We start from the raw sequence: 22126 nt of genomic DNA, 5'->3' as shown, positions 1-22126 counted from the left end.
GATTTGGCGAGTGAACAAGTGTAAAGAAACCCACACAACTATATTCCAACAATTTACCTTATTCAGAAAATACATTATTTTGATTATGGTGTTTATATGAGTTGCTTATAGGATATTCCACATGTTACAGAGCATAGCCTGCTTATGACTCAGGCCCTGCTTTCTTTCTCACTTTGCAAAAGCTACAACTCCTTTCTATTTTTCCATCTTGTTTACACCTAGAGCATGTGTCAACAATGAATTAGTAACTGTCAAAACAGTGCTTGTTGTATAGAAACTCCAATTGGGGCGTTACAAGGCGATTAAGACGTATACATTTTCACATAATGTGTCAGAATACTCCATATCTTGATTTCATCATTGCTTATTCCCGAGTATGACCTTATTCTGGTGAAAATAATAAACAAATGCTGTTAACATGGCTCTGTCACAAGAAAAACCTTTCATGTTACATAATCATCTGATTACATTGCGACTGGTGAAGCTTTAAAACGTTGTCATCATGGGACCAAGTCTGAAACTACAATCTAATTTAACAATGGCAAAGGCAGAGAAGATTCATTAAGTCTTTGAACTGATTCATTATTTCTTTGCACATAACTTGTTTTACATTATATTAACTAACATTAGCCACCATTAGCTCTTGGCTGTTGGTTAATATCAGACCACTTAAAGCTGTAGAAGCAAAACCCCTGAGAATAGAAAAGTGAAACAAAGGTATTTTTTAAGATAGATATTCATACGTTAAAAGAAAAGGACATGTGGACATAATATTGTTTTTATTGCTGATTTAGCCGGGAAATCATTCAGAATCATTGCTGGTTAAAATGTGTTCCATGCACTTACAGCGCTCTCTATGCTGCGGGCTGTCTCTCCGAACAACTCCGACTTGGGGTCCTCCATCTCCGGGGTGTAGAAGATCTCTTGGCCCTCCACCTGGTCCAAGTGCAGGAAGCCACTGAACCTCATGGTGGCTGGAAGGAGAGGAGAGGAGGGAATGAAGATGTGATACTGAGACAGAAGAGCTCAAACCTTCTACTATCACTACTCAGATCCCACTGCCTTCACACGGTGCCCAGTTTTGGGGTGGTGCCAATTTCGGGTTAGTGATGGATTGTGTGTTTGTGTGTGTGTGTGTGACAAAGGGAGGCGGAAGTGAGTGTGTTGCTGATTGAGTGGGGGTTTGAAAGGGAGTTCGGCAGTTACAGGTGAACATAGCGGAGGTTGAGGTGGTGGAAGTGATGGACTGTGAGGTATGGGAGAAGGAAGGAAGGAACATAGAAGGAAGGAAAGTCGGGGGGAAATTGGGCCAGTTTTACCAGACGGAGACGTGTCCCAAAAGCTGGCCGGGGCATGGAGGGCTGGGTAAAAAGACAACAAGTTAGACAGACACACAAATACATGAAGACAAAATCAGCACACACACACACACACACACACTAAAGAGGAAAAACAGCCCACAGCCATTCGGAAAAGTGCCTTCTTCAGCAAAGACAATGCCTCCCAGTGCGACCTTGGGGGTTGTGTTGTCCACCATCTATCAACTCTTTATACGGTTTCTTCCTACTGGCGCCAGAGGAGAGGACTTGAAATAAAGCTGAAAGTGGAGGGGATTGGTGTGTGTGTGTGTGTGTGTGTGTGTGTGTGTGTGTGTGTGTGTGTTTGTGTGTGTGTGTGTGTGTGTGTGTGTGTGTGTGTGTGTGTGTGTGTGTGTGTGTGTGTGTGTGTGTGTGTGTGTGTGTGTGTGTGTGTGTGTGTGTGTGTGTGTGTGCGTGCGAGGTGAGGAACAGAGGAGCATGTGAGGCACCGACGCCGGGCTTCCACGCTGCTCGTAATCAGCAGAACAAATTGCCCAAATCAATCACGGCTGCCCCTGCCTGAGCAACACCAGGGAGAACGGGAAGAGCACTTGTATGATTATCGTGAAAGATAGCCGTAATTGTCTCCTTAATGCCACCAGACCGGTGACTGACACAGCCTGGTTAAAATTGCATGAAACGGACAGCAGTCACCACACACACACAAACACACACGCACGCACTCGCCTTTACTTTCACGGGCTGCACACATTGATTCAGATGTGATGGCAGACATAAAATAGAGGCAAACGGCCGAGGTTTGGCCGATAAGACTGAGGGGGGAAGAAAAGAAAAAGAGAGGTGGCGGCGAGAGAGATCTTGACTTTTAATCTGCAAAGAAGACAAACATCAGAGAGAGTGATTTTCTGGCCCAGTGCCGTGACGGACATAAAGAGAAGCAGAGAGAGGGAGTGATAAAAGAGGGACAGAGCCATTTGACTATCAGATTCTGCCGAAGTGGAAATTATAATGGATTTGTTAGACTTCCCTTAGCGTGCCATTAACTCTCACATGAGCATTTGCTAGCCATTATATATGATGTCATATTGCCCTGTGTGAATGTTACATATGGAAAGGCCTACGTTAAAGCATTAATCTCAGGGAGCAGAGTTCTCAGAGGAAGAAGAACGGGTGAAAACATGGCCGACCACACTGAGTCTGGCTCTGCTTGAGGTTTCTTCCTGTTAAAAGAGTGTTTTTTCTCTCCAAAGTCGCAAAAGAACTCTTGAGTTTCTCCATAATATTGTAAGGTCTTGACTAGGGTTGCAAAATTCCGGGAATATTCAAAGTTGGAAACTTTCCATGGGAATATACGGGAATTAATGGGAATTAACGGGAATTAACGGGAATAAACTGGAAATGTTGTGGGTAATTTATACAAACTGTATTTAACTTGCCATATACAGACATAAATATAAACATTTTGTTTTGTCATAGGCTGATTTGAGCCCTGGGGAAACTTTGGGCACTTGCTTCTGCATCGTTGTGTCATTCTTAGCATAGGTCTTTGCACAGTATTTGCAAATGAACACAGCCTTTCCTTCTACATTGGATGGGGTAAAATGTCTCATCACGAGATAGGGCACGTGGCATTGTTCTGTAGAATAAGATTAGAAAAAAGTTTGTAAAAAAACACTAATGCCATGTGAAGTGCCTTGGTGGGAATGTTGTGATTTGACACTATACGAATAAAGTTGAATTGAGTTGAGTTAACCATGCCAATAAATTGTACGCTACAGTGAGATGGTGGCAGATAGATATTCTAGTATGAAGGACGTGTCATTTCACTCCTAATGAGAAGGGGATTGGCTCAGCCCTTCTCAGGGGAAAAAAGATCCGGCGTATTGATCTGCCTATAGCGCTGCCTGCTTTTATTGGCAACACTTGAGCTGAATGAAGTATTGATCGCTGCTGTGCCGTCATTGTTGGCTGAGATAAATATTTACAGGCTTTAGGGGATTTGTTACAACTGTTGTCTTACAGCTAAAATCTGTGTCTTTTGTTGTTTGGATTTGGGGCCAAATGCCTTCAAATCCAACCTTAATCGACATGGCCTCACCTCTGTTTCCTATGAGTTCTGTGAAGGAACTAAACAGCAGAGGGTTGTGGAATCGCTGTGATGTGTGGCAGAGAAATATCCTGGTTTATTGGAGGCGATGGGATGTTCATGCCAGAAAAGAAACTCGGCGCAGCTCTTTCAAGTCGTGACCTAGGGCTCCTATGGGAGTCGGAGAGAATCTCTCCTTTCACTATCAGTCAGACTTACATAGCTGGGACAAACAGAGAGCAGATTTCAACAGAGGAATGGCGGGAAAGAGAGATAGAGAGGCAGCGGGGAGAGAGAATCCCTTTATCTTTACGGGCCGAATCTGGCAGAAGGCACTGATTGGTACACCAGCGCTTGTCGGCTACTGGTAGTCCCTCAACTCTCTCGCCTCTCAACTCCAAAGAGAAATGAACTGATGCAAGACTGGATTGAGACTTACTGGGTGGAGGGGAGAGAAAAGGACTAAGACAAAGCTCAAGAGGGAGATAGCAAACGGTGGCACTGGCTGATAAAGAGAAGGGCTCAGTGCAAAAAGAGGTGGGAGATTACAGGAAAAGAAGAGAAGGTGAAGTAAGATAGAAAAAGGCAGGAGTAAAAACATGAATGGTTATTTACACATCAAAGCACAGGGCCCCCAAAATATGATGTTAACTCTTGAATCAAACTAGGACTGGGGAACCTACGGCCTCCGAGTCGGTGATGCATTCACAGTGATGAAAAAGGTCAATTTTGAGCATCATTACAGCTGGAAACATGCAGCTTAACTGGATAAGTTGCTGAGTTTTGAGAAATAGTAAATGCTCTTTGGCTGAGATTTGATGCCCAACAAGCAGAATTCACAAGAGTGCATTTTTACAAAGAAAGTGTTCAAGTTCTGTGGCATGCACGCTCATAGCTTGGAGCTGCTAGAGACAGGCAACATCAAATTGTTCCAAAGTTTGTTTTTTGTCCTGAAGAACCATCGCAGAGTAGCTTGGCTCAACATAATAAATTTAGTTCCAATCAATATTGGTGAACACCGCAAGCAATTTCCACTTTGTATCTCAAGCCTGTGGTGAATGTGTGATTGGGATCTCTGCAGAGGTTAATACGACGGAAGCATTCCTGTCTCTGCAAACCAAGTGTGTCACTCATGGTTTGTTAGAACAGTTGTTTTGGCTAAAACCAGCTGTGAGTAGCATTATCACTACCATCTGACATCAGACTCCAAAGGGAAGCAGCTTCAGGCATCACACTATTGAGATATAGGTGTCAACAAAATTTGGTTTATGGCTCACTAAGGAGAATTACAAGAGGAATGAAAATGTGCTTTGAGTGTTGCAGAGTATGACTCATATCAGAGTCACACTGTGAGGTGTTGTCAAATTTATAAACCCAAATTTCTTATGTCAGACTTAACGGTTCAATGTGTATTTCTTTTTTCTTCCACTCACCAATATGATCATTTACATATGAGGGAGGTGATTAATGAAAGCACTGCTGCAGAAAAAATAAAACACCTGTCCATCTGGTTGTTGGAGGCAGATGGCACAATAGCACTAATGCCAAAGTAAACATTCCATAAACACATGATGATTCTTGATATATCAAGAAATTAAGTTTATAAATTTAATATATGAAGAGTAGAGAGTAATGTAGATGAGAAATAGACAAACAATCTGTGCTGTGCCACTCTATTATAATTAGTTATTTACATGTTTGTGATTTGAACACTGACACATGAAGAACGACAAAAGGCCCAAGTTTATCTGAGTGTTCAAGGATCTGTCATGTTTTGTTTTTTATCATCGCCAAAGGAGGACATGTTTTTGTCTGTGTTTGTCCGTCTGTCAAGGCATTTCTTTTAAACATTGTGAAATAATTTCCCCCCTTTATTTCTCGAAGAATAATTCTTAATAAAGAAATCAGACCTTTGTAGGGAACTACTTTTGTTTTTACAAAATATAAATATATATAGTAAATGCGTGTATTTATTTCTGGATTAAGGAGGCTTTGACAAACAGTTTCTACACAAGCCCAAAGGAATTGAAAGCAAAAGAAAAGAGTAAGAAGATAACAAAATAGTAAAGACCTAATTTGTTCTGTTTTTGTACAGATTAAACAGAGACGCAATTAACAAGTGTTGGTGAGCTTTAGAGGTGCAGTTATATTTCTATGTGGGAGAGAGGCAAGCTGTTTCCCTCTGTAACAGCTAACCTTCAACATTTTAAAAAATTTCAACAGTGGTGAACTATTCCTTCAATGATTGCCGTTGTTGACCAATTATTTGTTGTTTGAATTTCCTAAAATCACAAAGGGTTCAGACATTAATTCTCGCTAATCGCTTGAGCTGTAGCAGATACTGTTTTGCTGTATCTGTGAAGATGGATGGTGAAACCTAGGAACATATTTCTCTTTCTCAAAAACACCGTTGCCTCAGTGGAGATTTACGCTCCTCTGCTTCGCTGCATTCAGTCACAGAAGCTAGTGGAGCAGCAGCTAGTGTGGAAGGGATGTCAGGATTCCAGCTCTTTTATCATATCTCATCACAGAGTACCAACAGAGAGGAGAGGGGGGAGGGACAGCTGGGTAAGAAGGGGATTTCAGAAGGGTCTGGAGGGGTATTGACTTACAGGGGCAGTTGGCGCCCTCTGGAGTGTTGGATGGCGTCTTGCCGTCGGGACAGCAGCCGAACTCCGTGTTGTCGCAGGACGACCTGACTTCAGGTGAGGGAACAGTCGTGCTCGCCAGCGTGGTACCTGGGGGCGATAAACAGGAGGCTCATAAAATTAATAATCGCAGCATTTGGCAAACAGCTTATCTCAGAAAACAAGGGGAGAACTGGAGGTTAGTGAGCACTGTGGAGGTGCTGAGGACAGGAAGTGTTTCTCAGCTTCAAATCTACAACTTCCTTTTGGTTCTTTTGGTCTGACCTCCTTGCAGGTGGCTCCGTGTTTCCAGTCTGCTGAGCACTGATCTGATAAAGGCATTGTCAGGAGTGATTGTACGGCATTTTCATGGGAACTGATTTTACACCTGCAACTCATTTCGTCCGGCAGAGAGCACATAATGACCACTGCTGCCAGTCATGTGGCTCAGGGAGCACGTTAAATGGGTCGGGGGGGGGGGTGGGGGGGGGGGGGTGTAGTCGCCGTTCCCTGCTGATTGGTTGGCTGACAGTTACCTTCAAGGTTCACCGAGAGGAGGGGGAAAAACCATACAGTCGTTTGTGTTCCAGTCACTGTATATCTGGCTATCTTGGGACATAAAAGTGGCTGGTCGTTCTCTCTGAAGAATGAGTGTGGAACAGGAGCCCGACCCGGGTCCTCTCTAATGGCGGCGCTGGCTCGGGCGGCGTCCTGGTCGGAGCGGCGCAGTTTATGGCCACACTGAGATTAGAAATAATTGCGGAGGCAAACAGCTAGCGGCTAAACAAGTCGTAAAGACGTCAGAGGCGAGGGGACGTCTCGCTCAAGGACTCGCGGTCAAAGGATGGGAGAGGAGGGAGGAGGGGTGGTGGGGGGGGTGGTTTATAGGGCATCTGTTGGCATGTGGTCCGCAGATTTACAAATGCTGGGCTGAAGGGGGAGAGTGGCGGCCGTGGGGGGGGGGGGGGGGGGATGCTGCACAACTCCACTGGGAGCCATGAGGCGCTGTCAAATAAACACACAAACACACACACACACGCACACGCACACACCTACACAGAGAGCTGGAGATGCAGGAGGAGAGCAGATTTCAACAGAGCATGGATACAAAACGTTAAACCACCCACCTCTGACCTGCTCACATTTATATAGTCAGACAGTGATATGTGCACTCGGAATCGGTCAAACTGAGGAATGGAGAGGGAGATAAGGGTAAAACACACACGCACGCACGCACACAGAACAAAGATAATACTCTGATACACACAATGTATAAAATACACAAACAGACTGCAAAACTAAATGTGTATGTTCACTAAATCTTAACTGTCTAATCTCCTAATCTGCTCTTAAACAGGTATAAATATAAATATATATATATAGAAACATATACCAAAGCAAACATCTGTAACACACACACACACACACACACACACACACACACACACGCACACACACACACACAGCCATGAGACACTGGGTCTCCTTGGCAGACGAGCGACATGCTCCTCGCGTCACTGAGCTCTCTGGTCGGCCGCTGACAAGAGAATAAATCTCTGACTCTGGGAGAAGGAGTGAGGAAGGGGAGGAAGAGGAAGAGTTGAGGAAGAGCGCGATGGGGCCATGCTGTTCCATCACTGCTATCCTGTTATGGCGAGCTGTCAGCCAAGGTGGATGGATAGACGGAAAGCAACAACAGGATAAAAAAAAAAGTTGTGATTGAAAAGTCTCAGTCATCCCTTGTTGTCCGACCACAGGCCCACAAACCGCAGCTGGCTGTTACTGTCAGGAGGGCATGTCCAGATAGATTTGAGACTAGTCATGTGACAAGGTAAACAGCCTCCACACACACACACACACACACACTCTCTCAGTCGCATCAGCCTGTCAAGTCGGACTCGTGAGATCCCCAGATGTGGGCCAACAGTTTCATTTGGCCTACACACAGTGTATTTTACAGAGCCTGGGTTTGTTTTGAGAGCAAGCGCTGGTGGAATGGAAGAAAAGAGCACGGGTGATCTTTCGACACTAAACCATGCGAATACATTCCTTTCTCTCTGAAATTGAGAGATACATCTTCTGCAAGATGAAATGACACCAGCAGCATCTGTTTACTTAGATTCACCAGCCTGGCTTTGACATTTCTCTCTCCCAGCTGCTGCAGCCAGGAGGGAGAACGTGGAGAATACATAAATACATAAGCCTGCGCTGATTCCCGTGTAACTCTCAATCAACAGATGATGGCATGAATGTGTTATGATATCAGCTAAGAGATGTGTGAGGTGGTCACACATCCACAAACACCCAAAGCATTGTGGATAATGAAGTGAAAGAGCAGTGATTTACCGACAGTCTCCTCTGCCCCACTGGCCTCGGTGGGAACGCCACTTCCTGGTTCCAGCTCCGGCTCGTCCTCTTCCTCCGTCTGGTCGTCCCCACTCGGCTCGCCGCTGCCCGAGCCCTCGAAGGAGGACACTGCGGCGGAGGGAGGGGGGCTGCTGCTGCGGGATGAGGCGGTGGTGGAGGGAGGTGGCTTGATGTGGATGTCTGGGTGGTGGTGGTCGTTAGCTCGGGAGCGGTTGTGGTTGGGAGCAGAAAATGAGGTGGTGGTGGCCGGGGGCCGCTGGGTGGTCTCTGTCTCGGCCGTCCTCGGAGGTGGGATGGCCCACACCATGTTGGTGGGGATGGGGGCTGCGGTGGTGATGGAGGCGGCGGCATTGGAGCTGGGGGTGGTGGTGAAGGGGTTGGGGGTCGGTCGCTCTGCCGGCTCGGAGATGGTTTCTGGTAGAGGGAAGGGCAGGAAGCAAGGAATGGATGAATGACGGAGCAAAGATGGAAATGTTTGATTTTAGCCAATAAACCACATCGAAGCCTCTTGATGATCATTACATCCTAGTGCTGACCATAGATATATATAAAGACTAGATGTCAGCACATGGCGGCCATCTTGCTAGGGGGCAGCTCGCTCACCCATAGCATTGTGTTGGTAGTGGTAAATAACCATAACTTGCTCAATTTTCAACCGATTTTTAAACGGTTTGGTTTGTTATAAATGTCAGAGATGTAGATATGCCACTGCATACTTATGAATAATTATGTTATTTTCTAAAAAAATCCAGTATTTATGCAGTGTCATAACTACATCTCTGACGTTTATAACAAACCAGACCGTTTAAAAATCGGTTGAAAATTTAGCAAGTTATGGTTATTTAAAAAGTAAGTACCACTACAACACAATGTTATGGGTGAGCGAGCTCACTCTAGCAAGATGGCCGCCATGTGCGGGCGTCCGGCTCCGTCGAACGAGACATCTAGTCTTTATATATATCTATGGTGCTGACCACATCTTTACCTCTACGCTGTCGGAATGAATATGGCCTTGTCGATCCTCTAACCTTTCTCCCTGATGCACAACAACGTCATTATGAAATTACATAAAAAAATAAAACACAGATATGCTCTAATTAAAAACCTTGTAACGGATGAGATGTCTGGAACCTTTACTTGAAAAAACCCTGAGGAATGAAAGGGCATTCATACAGAAAGTGGTTATGGGACATGCCAAGAGATGACATCATGCAATCAGAGTTCTATCCAATGAAGTGTGCTCCAGCTTGAGATGAGTTATGTCGCCCAAACATGGCCGAGCTACTCCAGTTGGTGTCAGTGCATCGTATGTGGTGCGATTGTGCGTGAGCGCATATGGAATGCATTTGTTTGTGGGTCCATGTGTGTGTGCTGCAAACATGCTGTGCCAATGCCTATGAATTATATATCCATATTCAAATGCTGCCCTCCAGTAGCAAAGCTTTAATCACCGACAGCCAGTGCCTCCGGTGATGAATGATTGATAGAAATGGGGCAAAAAAAGCCGGCTTTAACTTCGGCTTCAAAGAAGGCAGACTGCTGCTCACAGAGAGCGTGAGCATCCGTCAGCGCCACCACAAACACACTCCGCTGTCAACAGACTCACACAGACACGCACACACACTTCAGAACAAGAAAAAAAGAATCCCTCCAAATGAGGGAGAGGCTCTCTGCAGAGACCATCATTACCAATGCAAAAAGCTCTGGTGCAAAAGGACAAACTGCCTGCGATAAAAGAACGACAAATAGGACAAAAACTCCTGAGGGGGGGAAGTGAGTCGGCAGGGAGACACTACGCAAGTAAGTCCTTCAGATTTTGCAGAGGCACGCCATTCCCACTTTAATTCATCATGTACCAGGAATATAGATATGTGTTAGCATGTAGGTGAAATGGAAAGGAGATTACAAACAAACCCTATACCATAGATTTCCATTTTATTAGGATTTACCCAACATTATGTATAGGCTTTAATTACACAACCATAATCGCCTGTTTGATCTGCAATTATTTACCGAGGTGTGAAATGTGATAGCTCCTGAGACGGCAGAAAGCCTGGGAGACACACGGGCTGTCGGCTTAAAGCTCAGCAGATCTCTGTTGGAAGAGAGATTCTGAGTGGAGAGCGAAGAAGTGTGATGCTATCGCCGAGGAACGGTTGGCATGCGTTGCCTTTCCTCATGGCTGCACCTGTCAGTCAGGTGGCCAGCTCAGCGTCAGGCTGCTCGTGGATGTCACACCGCGGTGAGGTTTGTCTTGTCTTGGGTTTTTGTCTCGTAACTTCCTGTTTTATTTTGAAATCCTAACTCTCCTATCGTTTCAGGTCACTTGCCCTTCCTCATGTGTCACCGGTCTGATTGTCTCTGATTGTTTCCACCTGTTCCCTTCACCCTCATGTGCTTATAGTCTGCGTCTCCCCTTTGTCTTGTGCCAAAGGGTTTCGTCCTTGTCCGTGCACCTAAGCCCTTTCCACAGTCATTGTCGTGTTTTTGCCTAAGAGATTTGCTACGCCACGTAAGTTGTTTTCTGTTTCCTCCTTGAGAGTGATTTTTGGTTTGTTAAAGTTTTCTTCCTCCCTTTTGGAGCGATTTATGTTTAGAGAGTTTTAGTTAGTTTGTTGAGCCTCCTGTTTAGGTGAGCCTTTTCTTTTGTACCGTTTCATAGTAGTTTGATTTTCCTCCTTCGGGAGCGCTTTTGATTTCTTGCTCTAGCCCTTTTGTTTGTCATCCTTCAGGAACTATTTATGTTTTGAACCTTTTTCTAGTGTGTTTTGAATTTATTAGGGAGTTATTCTTTCCCCCAGTTATTATTGCCAGGTCTAAGATTTATTAAGTGAGTTTTTTCATAGCCCAATTGTTTGTCACTCTTCATTGAGGATCTGAATTCAATAAAGTGTGCTGATACGTTTAATCATCTGCATCTGAGTCCTCATTTCAGTCCAGGCCTGACAGTGGAACAGAGTTAAGAATGTACTGTACTTATTTTTATTTATAATTTGTATTTTTCAAATTTTATTTTATTTTGTTAATGCTTCCTGCGGAAGTGATGTTGCTGGGTACCACTTTTTGTGCTCCCCGAAAGTTTGTTACTTCCTGTCGGCTCTTCCTTCCCTCAGTGTAGTCCTGTACCACTGATGGTAAGTCACCTGGGGAAAAGCTTTGCGGTGTTTTATAGTTTTCCTTTATAAATGTCCGGTCTAAATTTCATGTTGTGTATATATAAGTACCTTGCACTGTTGTTTTGAGTGTTTATATGTTTTGGCAATGTTGTAATAGGAAGCCTCCAGAGATGTAATTTACGTAATGCGGCCGCCATTTTGTTTTCGCCGTGTGGATTTCGGCAGCCTTTGATGTAAATGTATTCTATCTTGACTTTTGTCTGGAGAAAAAGGAGGTTTTCACAGTGACCCTATGTGGGTTTTCTTTCTGATTTAATAACTGTTTGCCCAACAATTTGTTACTATTGTGTGTCGTTTTTATGTAATTGATAAGGGTGTGTTTACTTTGTTTTATATACTGGAAGAAAAATATGGAGGGTAGTCCTGTATCACTGAGGACTTTTGTATGGAGAAAAAGGAGGTTTTCACAGTGAACCTATGTTGGTTTCTGCAGGTGTTTGCAGGTGAATAAAGACCCCAAAATCAAGTCCTGAGTCACGTGTCCATGTCCGTTACACTCGCTCCACGGAAGGTGTCTGATGTGAGTTTGATGCGTGCACATCTACCAAGCAGTGAGCTACTGTGACGTGTGAGAAGCAAAGAAAAGAAACAACACAGCACACAGTCTGTTCAGCCGACGCGTCTCTTAATTAGGTTTAACAGTCCATTTGCTTGTGTTTCGGCTTTTTTTATACGGACGGTCGTGCCACGGGGGAGGGAAGAAGAAAATCACTGTCATCATGGCCTGTGTCAGCCGTGTGGTTATCTTTGAAAGGTGCTTATTAAGATTGTTTGTGATGTCAGCCGGGCTCAGTGCGGAGGAGGAAAGGGGAAACAGGAGACCGGAGCAGAAAGACAATGGAACCACACAGGCAGGAGGGAGAAAAGGATGGAACAAACTCTCTCAAGAAAAGGGATTAAATCAGAAAGAAAAAATAAAAATAGGTTAACTAACTCTGCAGTGGAAGACTACAGGCAGGGTAAGATGACTGAGGGATTGAAAAATGGGAGAAAATCACCGGACACGGGAGACAAATGGTGAAGGCAGCAGAACCCCGGCTAACACACACAGGCGGGGGGGGGAGGGGCTGCTGGTGCCATATGCTGACACCCGTTGCCAATTTGCTGCAAACCTACAGGTGATGACACCATATGGGGGGGGCAGGTCTTTGCCAACTCGGTGGTCACTTCCCCCATGGCGCTCGAATTTGCTCACTGGCCCACATGCCCTCCCTCTGGTGCTTGGTACAGTAGCTTTTCCCTTTCTGGGCTGGATGTCTCAGATATCGCTTCATCTTTCGCTGAGACGCCCCCCCCCCCCCCCCCCCACTCTGTGGCTGCGCTGCCTTTCAGCTCAGAGACTTCAGAGAGCCGGGTAACATCAGAACGAGTTGCAAGTTCTCTGTCACAGGCAGGCAGATTTGAAGGTGATTCTTTTTAATTTAGCGTGCCTATTAGTGGCAGAATGTGCAGCTTGTTAACACGAGGCACAATCTCTCCAATATCCTGAGCCAAAAAAAAGCCTATTTAAACATGTTAAACATCATTCAATTAGATAATAATAGTTAAATTGCACAATGCGCCTGGTAGACCGTGTGAGCATTCAATTGAAATAGTCCTCAAATTGTTTACTTCTGCCTAAACACTTCCTGTTGTGGGGTGCCTGTCCAAATAAGAGTGAATGTAAGTTCTTAAACTTTTGGTAACAGCGGAACCTGAGGCTGCTCTCTACCTGATTGTTGAAGATCTTCCATGGGGTATTGATACAGGTGGCAAATTGGTCTCATCTTTACCAAAACACCCTTTTACAAGGCGTTGAATCGAGGAACAAAGTTATGTCTTGCTGTTTCAAGGTGTCGGCACGGAGGTACTGCGGACAACTACGTGGGTGTGAGACCTACAACATCTCTTTGAGAAATGCAACCAGCATGAAAGTTCCCACAGTCATTTAGACAACACAAGGTTGCAATCTTGCGGCAGGCTAGGCATTGCTCAGCAGCTCGATGAAGGCTACAGGACCGGCATATTGAATGTTGTTTTTTAGTCTGGTTTCAGTTTGTTTGTCCCCCCCCCCTCCCAGACTGCGGCCCCCACAAATAAATATTATCACCGTACAGCAGGAGTCCCGCCCTGCGGTATAATAAAAACTTGTGAGGAACCAATGATGTTAAAAAGAAAGATCAATATTCACACATTAAGCCCTTGGCATCGCTGGCTTTTCAAACTACCCAGCAGCTTGGTGAGCATTAGCATGCCACAGCGCCGAGGCCGGGCGTCTGGAAGCGCTGCGTGTAGGCAGCGGGGGGGGCGGGCGGGCGGGGCTGCAGAGGGGCGAGGGGTGGAGGCAGAGCAAATGCTAATTCGCACCCAGCCACACGTGAAATGAGCTGGAGATCTAACCCCCGAGCCGACAGCAGCGGCGGAGCAGCTACCCGCCGTGCAACCGTGTCCGGGAGAAAAAAAAAAAATTAAAAGATCCTCTGTGGCTGTCGGTGGTCCCGCCCCCCCCCCCCGAGACCTGGATAGAGAACATGTCTGCTGTGAGGCATCTTCGTGCCTCCGCGGAGCTGCGATGTTCGTTGAGGGATTACATACAACCCACATCCCTATTGCCAGGCAACAGAGGAATGTGAAAACCAAACTGGATTTTTGGCACCTTTTGCTGGTAACCCACGGCACTGAATCTCTAATAACCAGATGTTCGGGGACTTATCAAAGCCTCGTTGATCTCTCGCTGAGCATATTTTTTTTCCTTTCTTATTTGTGTAGCTGCAACGGCCTGTGAATATGGCACAGTTCAGGTTTGACAAAGAGAGATGAATGAAAGGGACTCTCTGCTTTTTTCCATGACAAAAGTATTTGGTCACTCGAGCTCTTCCCACTGAGCGATGAGGTGAATGGACACTTTAGCAAACCCCAACATGCCAGACACCTGGCAGTGGCTGGTGGCCAGAGCCACACAGCTGGCACCCCCCCCTTCCCTCGCCGGCGGCATCTCTAGAACCCTGTTGTGATGCAAGCTGGCAGACGGCGCAACAACTTCGCCCGACATGGAAGCCGCGGCCCTGGCACATGTCAGAGCGCCTACTACACGGATCCAAACAATGTCCATCGGCATCTGGACCAAGGGGCGGGAGCTGCACCTTTTAATCGGTACACGTGTGCCCTACATCCACCGGTGCACACGGAAGCAGCATTGTGCTTCTGCCAGAATAATGCTGCGAAGATGAAGCCAAATCCCAACAGAGGTTCAGCAAAGCAAAGAGGAAGTGTCACTGTTATCTACTGGGATCGCAAAGTTCAAGCTCCAGTCAAACTGCAAAAACGCCTGGATTTGAAATGCCACAGCATCTGAGGCTTTCTTGTTCTCATGTTTCCTCCGTGTCGCACATGATGTCGCTGTCATCCGACCGCTCACGAGAGGAAGTCGGGGCTTATATCACTAAACTCTATGCAGGGAAATGAGCTAAATATCTCCTGTTTGAAAATGTTAATCATAGAGATTTTAGAAACTAGGAAAAGCAAAATTCTCAGCAGAGAGCGTGAATACTAAATGACGAACGGCGAACATGTGACTTTGAGCTTATCCGCTCGTCAGAAATGTGTGCGATGAAATGAAATACTTGGATTTGCCTAATCTCAGAATAGAATCACTGCTCAAAGTGCTGGTATGTGCAGGTAACTTCTCGCAGAAAGGAAGCGATTAATTCACGCTAAATGTTCTTTCACTTTGCCGTGTCTTTACTTTCTGGGACGGACACGGAGAGATGGAGAGGAGGAGAAACAGCAGGAGAGAGATAATTTGAGGTCCACAGCGCTGCTTATCATCTTGTGAACGGGGGGGAGGGGGGGCTCACCTGTGCACTGTCCGAAGTGTAGCACTGTGATGTCCTTGTCCTGTCTGCAGGCGATGGTCCTCAGCTGGCACTGGTCGGCGTAGGTCACGCCATCGGAGCCGCACACCTGCTCCACGGTGACAGAGATGGCGGGAGAGGGTGGAGTTTAGAACACATGTTGAGTCGCCACAGGCCACTGACACAACGTCTCTCTGATTTGATGCCGTGTTGCAAACTCGCTCCCACCTTGGATTTGTTTTTCTCGTCGCAGTCGGGGGAGGGGCACTCGCAGTGGGCCTGGTCGTTCACCTCGATGCAGGAAGCTCCGAAGCTGCACACCAGCTCCTCACAGGAAGTCGGAGCCTCGGGACCTGCGGAGCACATGAGAGTGTGTTGTTGGCTAGGGTTGCAAAATTCCGGGAATATTCAAAGTTGGAAACTTTCCATGAAAATTAACAGGAATTAAAGGGAATATACGGGAATTTACGGGAATAAACTGGAAATGTTGTGGGTAATTTATACTAACTGTATTGACCTTGTCATATACAGACATAAATATAAACATTTAGTTTTGTTATAGGCTGATTTGAGCCCTGAGGAAACTTTGGGCACTTGACTATATGCTTCTGCATCGTTGTGTCATTCTTAACATAGGTCTTTGCACAGTATTTACAAATGCACACAGCCTTTCCTTCTACATTGGATGGGGTGAAATGTTTCCACACATGAGATAGTGCACGTGACATTGTTCTGTAGAATAAGATGAGAAGAAAGTTTGTAAAAAAACACTAATGCAATGCCAGATATATAAATAGTTAGCCAAACAATTGGAATCGTCTGTAAAAATATTTTACAATTGATGGATAAATGAATGGAAATAGGCTAGATGAACAGATGAACAATCCTCAATCAGCATGCTTATATATTTCCCCAGTACTATCATCTGAACTTACCTGACTAGTCCTGCACACTACAGCAGGCCTCAGTAGAGAAACTGCTTCATGAATTCTGACTGAGGCAGTTGTGCGAAAGTGTGGAGCTCAATTTAAAAAATAAAAGTTGCCTGCAGATTTAATGTCTTAAAATTACAGGACTCTTGCTCACTTTTATTGAGCGAGCTAAAGTTCTGCCTATAAACAGCCATTAAAATGGTTTCTCAAAATCTCTACAGCATGATGAAATGTGAATGTAATCACACCAAATACGAGTCCTCGCTATATTCATATACACAGCATTTTACTAATGCAGCTGCCGTTGCTTCTGAGCATATTGCACTTTTTTGTAGAATGTCACACTTAAGATTTCTGATTCAGACAAAAAGGGGGGGGGGGGGGGGGGCTCCTGCTGGTGTCAAGCTCCACCCTCCAATCTAGACAGTATATAAAGATAAAGATAAAGGATATGACTGCTCCCCAGAAGTCAAATCAAAGAATTGCAATGGCCCCTTTGTGGCTGGATACAATATAGGTCATGAACCCTGTCTCCTCCATGTTAGTGGATGTAACAAGGACCAAATTAACAAGTCATAGTTTCAAATACATTTTTCTCAAAGATGGTTTCCATCATTAGCAGTGGTTCCCTTTCAGGTAAGTCTGGTTTTAATTCTTTTTTTTTATCACTACTGTGCAGCCTGTAGCTCCAAACGACATTATCAGCGTTCATATCTGGGACATTTTGGCTTCATTTATGAAAAGTAGGAAGATGACACATGTTGTCCATCTTTATATGGACAGTGTGTCAGCATGATGTTAGCATGTGTGACTGTGGTTTGGGTTCAAAACAAAAGAGTTGCATTGCATGTAGAGAATATTCCCGATAATAGACAACATTTATGTTCTTGATCAACTAATTTAGCATGTGTTGGCTTGACTTGGGGGAGTGGTAGCACTAGTATTAGAAGCTAGGGTTGTAGATAACCACAACATCATAGTTGAGTTTAAGCTGTGTCAAAAGGTTGGGGACAGGCTGCAAATCGGTACAACAGTACAGCAGTGGTAATATAATCATAAAATTGTCTAGCTACCTTTATGTCACACAGTGTGACTTACACCTGGTTTCATAGACCGCAGCACTTTCCCTAAACTATTTTACAGGGGTAGAAAATATGAGTAGTGTTTAGTTTTGTGTAAAGGTGTGTGCTCTCAGGATAGTTTGCCTTTGATGTCTTGGAGCCTTGGAAGTTTCCGCAGCAGGAGCCGGAGCCGGGGAACCTGCCATCGACCGGCCAACTGTGAGCGTGGGGTGTTTGCATTGTTGCAACATTAAAGAGGCTTAGAGCACCCCCCCCCCACTCCCTCTGCTCCTGCTTTCATGTGCCACCACCTTTTCATCTGGCAGGGTGTGTGGCACTGTGCACCACCACTGTGCCAGGATGGCTGGCTTCATTAGGCTTTTGACTTCCTGTCGATATCTGATGGTGCATCTTAATCAAGGAGCAACAGGCTCCCGCAGCATGAGCCCAACTCTGCCTCAACTTGATCTTTGCTAGTGCAACCGCTGGAGCGCTTTTAATTATTAATCCAAGTGTAATCAATAGTCCTAACATGTGGAGTACAAACATCCACGTTCAAGCAAATGGTCCAAAATGGAAGATGATGTAAAGAAAGTAAAATATCAATGGGTGATATGTCATGTGTCAGCTGTACACTCAAGTATTTCCCTAATCAGTATTGATCAACCACCCTGGAGCCAGTTCTTCTTGTGCCAATAGAGCAGATGGATGTGAAGAGCAGACAGAGGAAGACCTGGGAGCTGCACGGCTGATCCAAGGATCAGAGGAGTGACAGAGGAACACTTAGGAAGTGTGTGTCTGGTTATGCGTGTGAGTACGAGTGTGTGTGTGTGGTTTATGAACGCTCCACTGGTTGCCTGGGCACGCTCTCTTATTACCTTTGTCGCAGCCGTTCATGCCCATCTTGCTTCCATCTGGACACACGTTGCACTTCATGCCTTTCACTCCCGTCTTGCAGGAACACAGACCTGACATCTGCTCACAGTCGTCCCGGACCGAGCCCGTGGCGTCGCAGTTACATGCTGCCGTGGAGAGGGAGAGGAAAAGAGGGGGGAGAGGGATTGATGAGGAAAAAGCAGCAATTCGGGACGGTGACAGTAAGAGGAATTATTACGTTTAAAGTGTGTCTGAGGCGACCTGAGCCTCTGAACCCATTACATTGTTGTTGGAGAGTCAAGGGTTGGGAACAGTTCACCCTGCCTCAGGGGAAACCGAGAGAGGAGGAGGAGGAGGAATATGTAACAGAAACTCAAGAAAACAACCGCAGGGAAGGACATCCACCCCATCATAGAATCAATGATGTGTGTTGTTTTTTCTGCTCTCCAGCTCAACCTGGTATTGGTGCACTGTCTGCTGTGTTGTTGGGTGAGTGTGTGTGTGTAAACCTTGTTAAGGTCAGGCCACGGGTGAGGCAACTGCAGGCTTCCCGCTGCTGACTGAAAACACCCTGTGGCTTTGGAAGCGAATGTCCTATGATACCTCAGTGGCAGGGTACGAGCCGGTCACCATATCGCATTACACCAAGACAAACAAGGGTCCGTGACCCCAGTGTTCACTTGAATACAAATGAATCCAGACCGTTCAGTACAGTTGTGACATGACTTAAGGGCATATCAACCACTCTTCTTTTTACTGTGCAACACTTTACAGATATTTATCCTAATCTTGAAGTTAACATTTACAGTCTACATGGTATAAAATATAGTGCTGTCAAATGATTAAAATATTGAATTGCTATTAATCGCATTTATGTCGTAGTTAACTTGCGATTAATTACAATTAATCGCAATTAATCTATTATCGCAAATTTGTGTCTATTCTAAATGTCCCTTCATTTATTTTTTTCCGTTGATAATGCTCTTATTAACATGGAAAAGTGGATTGGCTTGCTTTATGCAAATGTTTTATTTTATTGAAAAAAAACATTGCCAAACAGATATGATCCTAATCTTGAAGTTAACATTTACAGTCTACATGGTATAAAATACAATGTTTGCACTTTATGAAACGTGACATTTATTTACTTAATATTTCAGTTCTGATTGTTTGTATTGTGGCACAATGGCGCAACGGTTTCCCAGTTCAAATCCCAGTTTGGGTGTCATCTTTCTGTTTGAGTTGTTCTCCCTATGTCTTTGTGGGTTTTCTCACACATACAGATTGGAGTTAGGTTAACTAAAGACTGAATCTACATTTACCAACTGACTGCTCCTGCTCTTGGAGTTGTGTAACAGTACAACAATGTGCACATGCTCAGTCAGCACACACACAAAGAGGGGATTGCTTACGCGTGCAGCCGCTCATGTTCTCCGTCACGATGCCACGGAAGTTCCAGAAGCCCGGCTCGCACCGGTCACACTTCTGTCCCCCGACGCCCGGCTTACAGGAGCACTGTCCGCTGGCCGGGTCACATGTTCCCTTGTAGGAGCCGTACGGGTTACACTGACAGGTACCTGAGGAGAACAACACATGTCACTCTCAGCTTCTACCGGTTGATTCTTGACTGACTCGGCTCCTTTTGTAACTGGCAGCAATGGAATAGTGTTTACTATGATAGATAATCTGTATTAAAGATTTATACTCAGCTCATCTGATGGCCAAGCATTATTCCAGAAGAAAAACGCTTCCGGATAAAATGTGCTTAGGTGACTTTCCTCTTTACTAAATGTCTGTATATACTTCTTCATGTGTATGAATTTTCCCCCGTCCGTCTAACTGCAAAATGCAGAGTTTTCTCTTTCATTTATCATTCGTCAAGATCATCAGTCATCAGGTGATTTTTATGTTGATACAGTGTGAGATTATCATAATTATTCCCTTGGATTAAGATGAAACGTTTTTTCTGCTCTGCATTTTTCTAAATGTAAAAGTCAAGGACAATAAGGCCTGCGTGCTGAAACAGCCTGATAGTATCTACGTTTTTTTTTTCCCCCTAACGTGAGCGAACACGTCAACAGAACTCGGAGAAGACGTCGGAGGGTCAAAGTGAACGAGGGACTTACTGGGACATCCAGCCAGTCCGACTCCCGAGGCAGCCGTCATGTTGTCGGAGCAGCAGCCGTACACAGACACACTGCAGTGCTGAGGCGCTTTCAGCACAGGCAGAGAAGTGGCTGAGATCACTGATGAGGGAGGAAGGAGAAGTAGAGGAGAGATAGGGGGGGGGGGGGTGGCACAAGGAGTGGGAGGAAGAACACCAACATTTGATTTAGACGACACAATCTCGGAGAAACGTGCAACTTATTGCCAACAATGAGTTTGGCTCCGAGGGGGGAGGCAGAGGTGGTGGAGAAGCTGGCAGTCGGCTTCAAGATAACGATTCTATTTTCTACTTTCCCCACAATGGCTCAAAATCAGGCAGAAATGATTCTACTACCTCCAGTGAAAACAAACAATGTGCGTTCGCTAGTGAATGTGCCGGAGAGGACATTCACCACCCACTAGGAGGCATGTTCTCTTTCTCATTTGTTCTTGTGTAATATTATGGAATTGTGCCGCTGCCCCACAACCTTCCAGAGTTTGTATTTTATATATTTTTAAATAAATAAATGCTGCATAATGTGAAGGAATGTGCCAAGCAGTTCTCTGCCTGTGCACAGGATGTGGAGAGCCTCTTTGTCTCAGGATGTGCCAGCCTTCACACCCGTGTGACAGCTCCGGGTACAAAACTACATTCAACAAAACAAAAAACAAATGTGTTCCCGAAACCTGGCACCTCTTCTGAAATTGGAAGAGAATAACAGAACATACAGTGGGAGGATAAGGGCGTCTGTTTAATGGCCGAGGCAAAAAGAATATCATTGTGCGTGTTCTCTCAAGGCTTTGGAGGGAAGAAAGTGAAGTTGTGGAAACAGAAAGCCGAAAAGCCGAAATCTTCCCCTTGTCTTTTTTCCCCTCTGTCTCTTTCCATTCCCCTCCCGATCTCTTTTTCTTGTGTTGCTCATCTGAGCATTGGAGTTCGGAGGCTGGAGATACCGGGGCCATAAATCACGATGTTACTGGTGTGGATATGAGCCTCAGCCTAATGCTGATGACTCGGCTCACTCTTTTTTCTTTCTCCCCAGAACTTTCCCCACTCCAGAGATGGTCTTTGGACACAGTTCATTAAACTTGCCACTTTCCTGCGCTCCATTTAGCTATCTGTACTGAGCCTATTAGAACAAGGAGAACTTTTAATTTCATATGTTCTTCCACCCCTCAAGGGTTTTTCCTCTCCAGTAGCCACTGTCCGGCACAATGCAGCTCATTGTGATGTACAATATTGCCCTCACGTTTTCCAGGTCTGTGCTTTCTCTGCCTGGAGCTAGACTTTCTTATTCCTCCGAGGGAACATCTGCACGTCTGCTTGTCTACTAGACCAATGAGTTCTGTATTTCTTTGGGTTTCACAGAAATCCCTGACCCAGATTTGAGTTTGCAGGCAGTTATAAAGGATGGTTTGAAGCGCTATAAGAGGCAAACTTTACATATGTGTGCGCAGCAGATGACACTGTTGACGACAAACCTGCCATCGTTCCAGGTTTGTAAAAATCAGAAGCTCTTGGTTTCTTTGTTGCTCCGCTAGTGACAGGTAGCGTGTTTTGATTCTTTTCTACCGGAGTTGAGGTCAAGCGAAGTTTTCTCCCTCCATAGTTAATGTGGAGGGCAGTGAAATTCCCAAAGATCTGAGTCTTTCTTTTCCATCAGCCAATAGGAGAGGAGAGCCCAGAGGTCTTGTACCCATAGA

General features: G+C 45.3%; 1 protein-coding gene across 2 annotated transcripts in view; it reads right to left on the bottom strand.

Annotated features, from left to right (window-relative positions):
• The window catches only part of agrn (agrin), a 167409-nt gene that overhangs the window by 39332 nt on the left and 105951 nt on the right, over nt 1-22126 (bottom strand). For both annotated transcript variants that reach the window (XM_061074735.1, XM_061074736.1), the window contains exons 12-19: nt 20404-20523; nt 19690-19854; nt 18280-18423; nt 15637-15761; nt 15412-15517; nt 8379-8813; nt 6018-6143; nt 847-974 (exon numbers count right to left, since the gene is read on the bottom strand). In XM_061074735.1, coding sequence (XP_060930718.1) covers nt 847-974; nt 6018-6143; nt 8379-8813; nt 15412-15517; nt 15637-15761; nt 18280-18423; nt 19690-19854; nt 20404-20523 — 1349 coding nt within the window. The remainder of the gene's footprint in view (nt 1-846; nt 975-6017; nt 6144-8378; nt 8814-15411; nt 15518-15636; nt 15762-18279; nt 18424-19689; nt 19855-20403; nt 20524-22126) is intronic.

The sequence above is a fragment of the Limanda limanda genome, chromosome 7 (genome assembly GCF_963576545.1).
Source record: "Limanda limanda chromosome 7, fLimLim1.1, whole genome shotgun sequence".
In the NCBI taxonomy this organism is placed as follows: Eukaryota; Metazoa; Chordata; class Actinopteri; order Pleuronectiformes; family Pleuronectidae; genus Limanda; species Limanda limanda.
The sequence above is the reverse complement of the archived record's forward strand: the minus strand, read 5'-3'. Positions and strand labels throughout refer to the sequence as shown.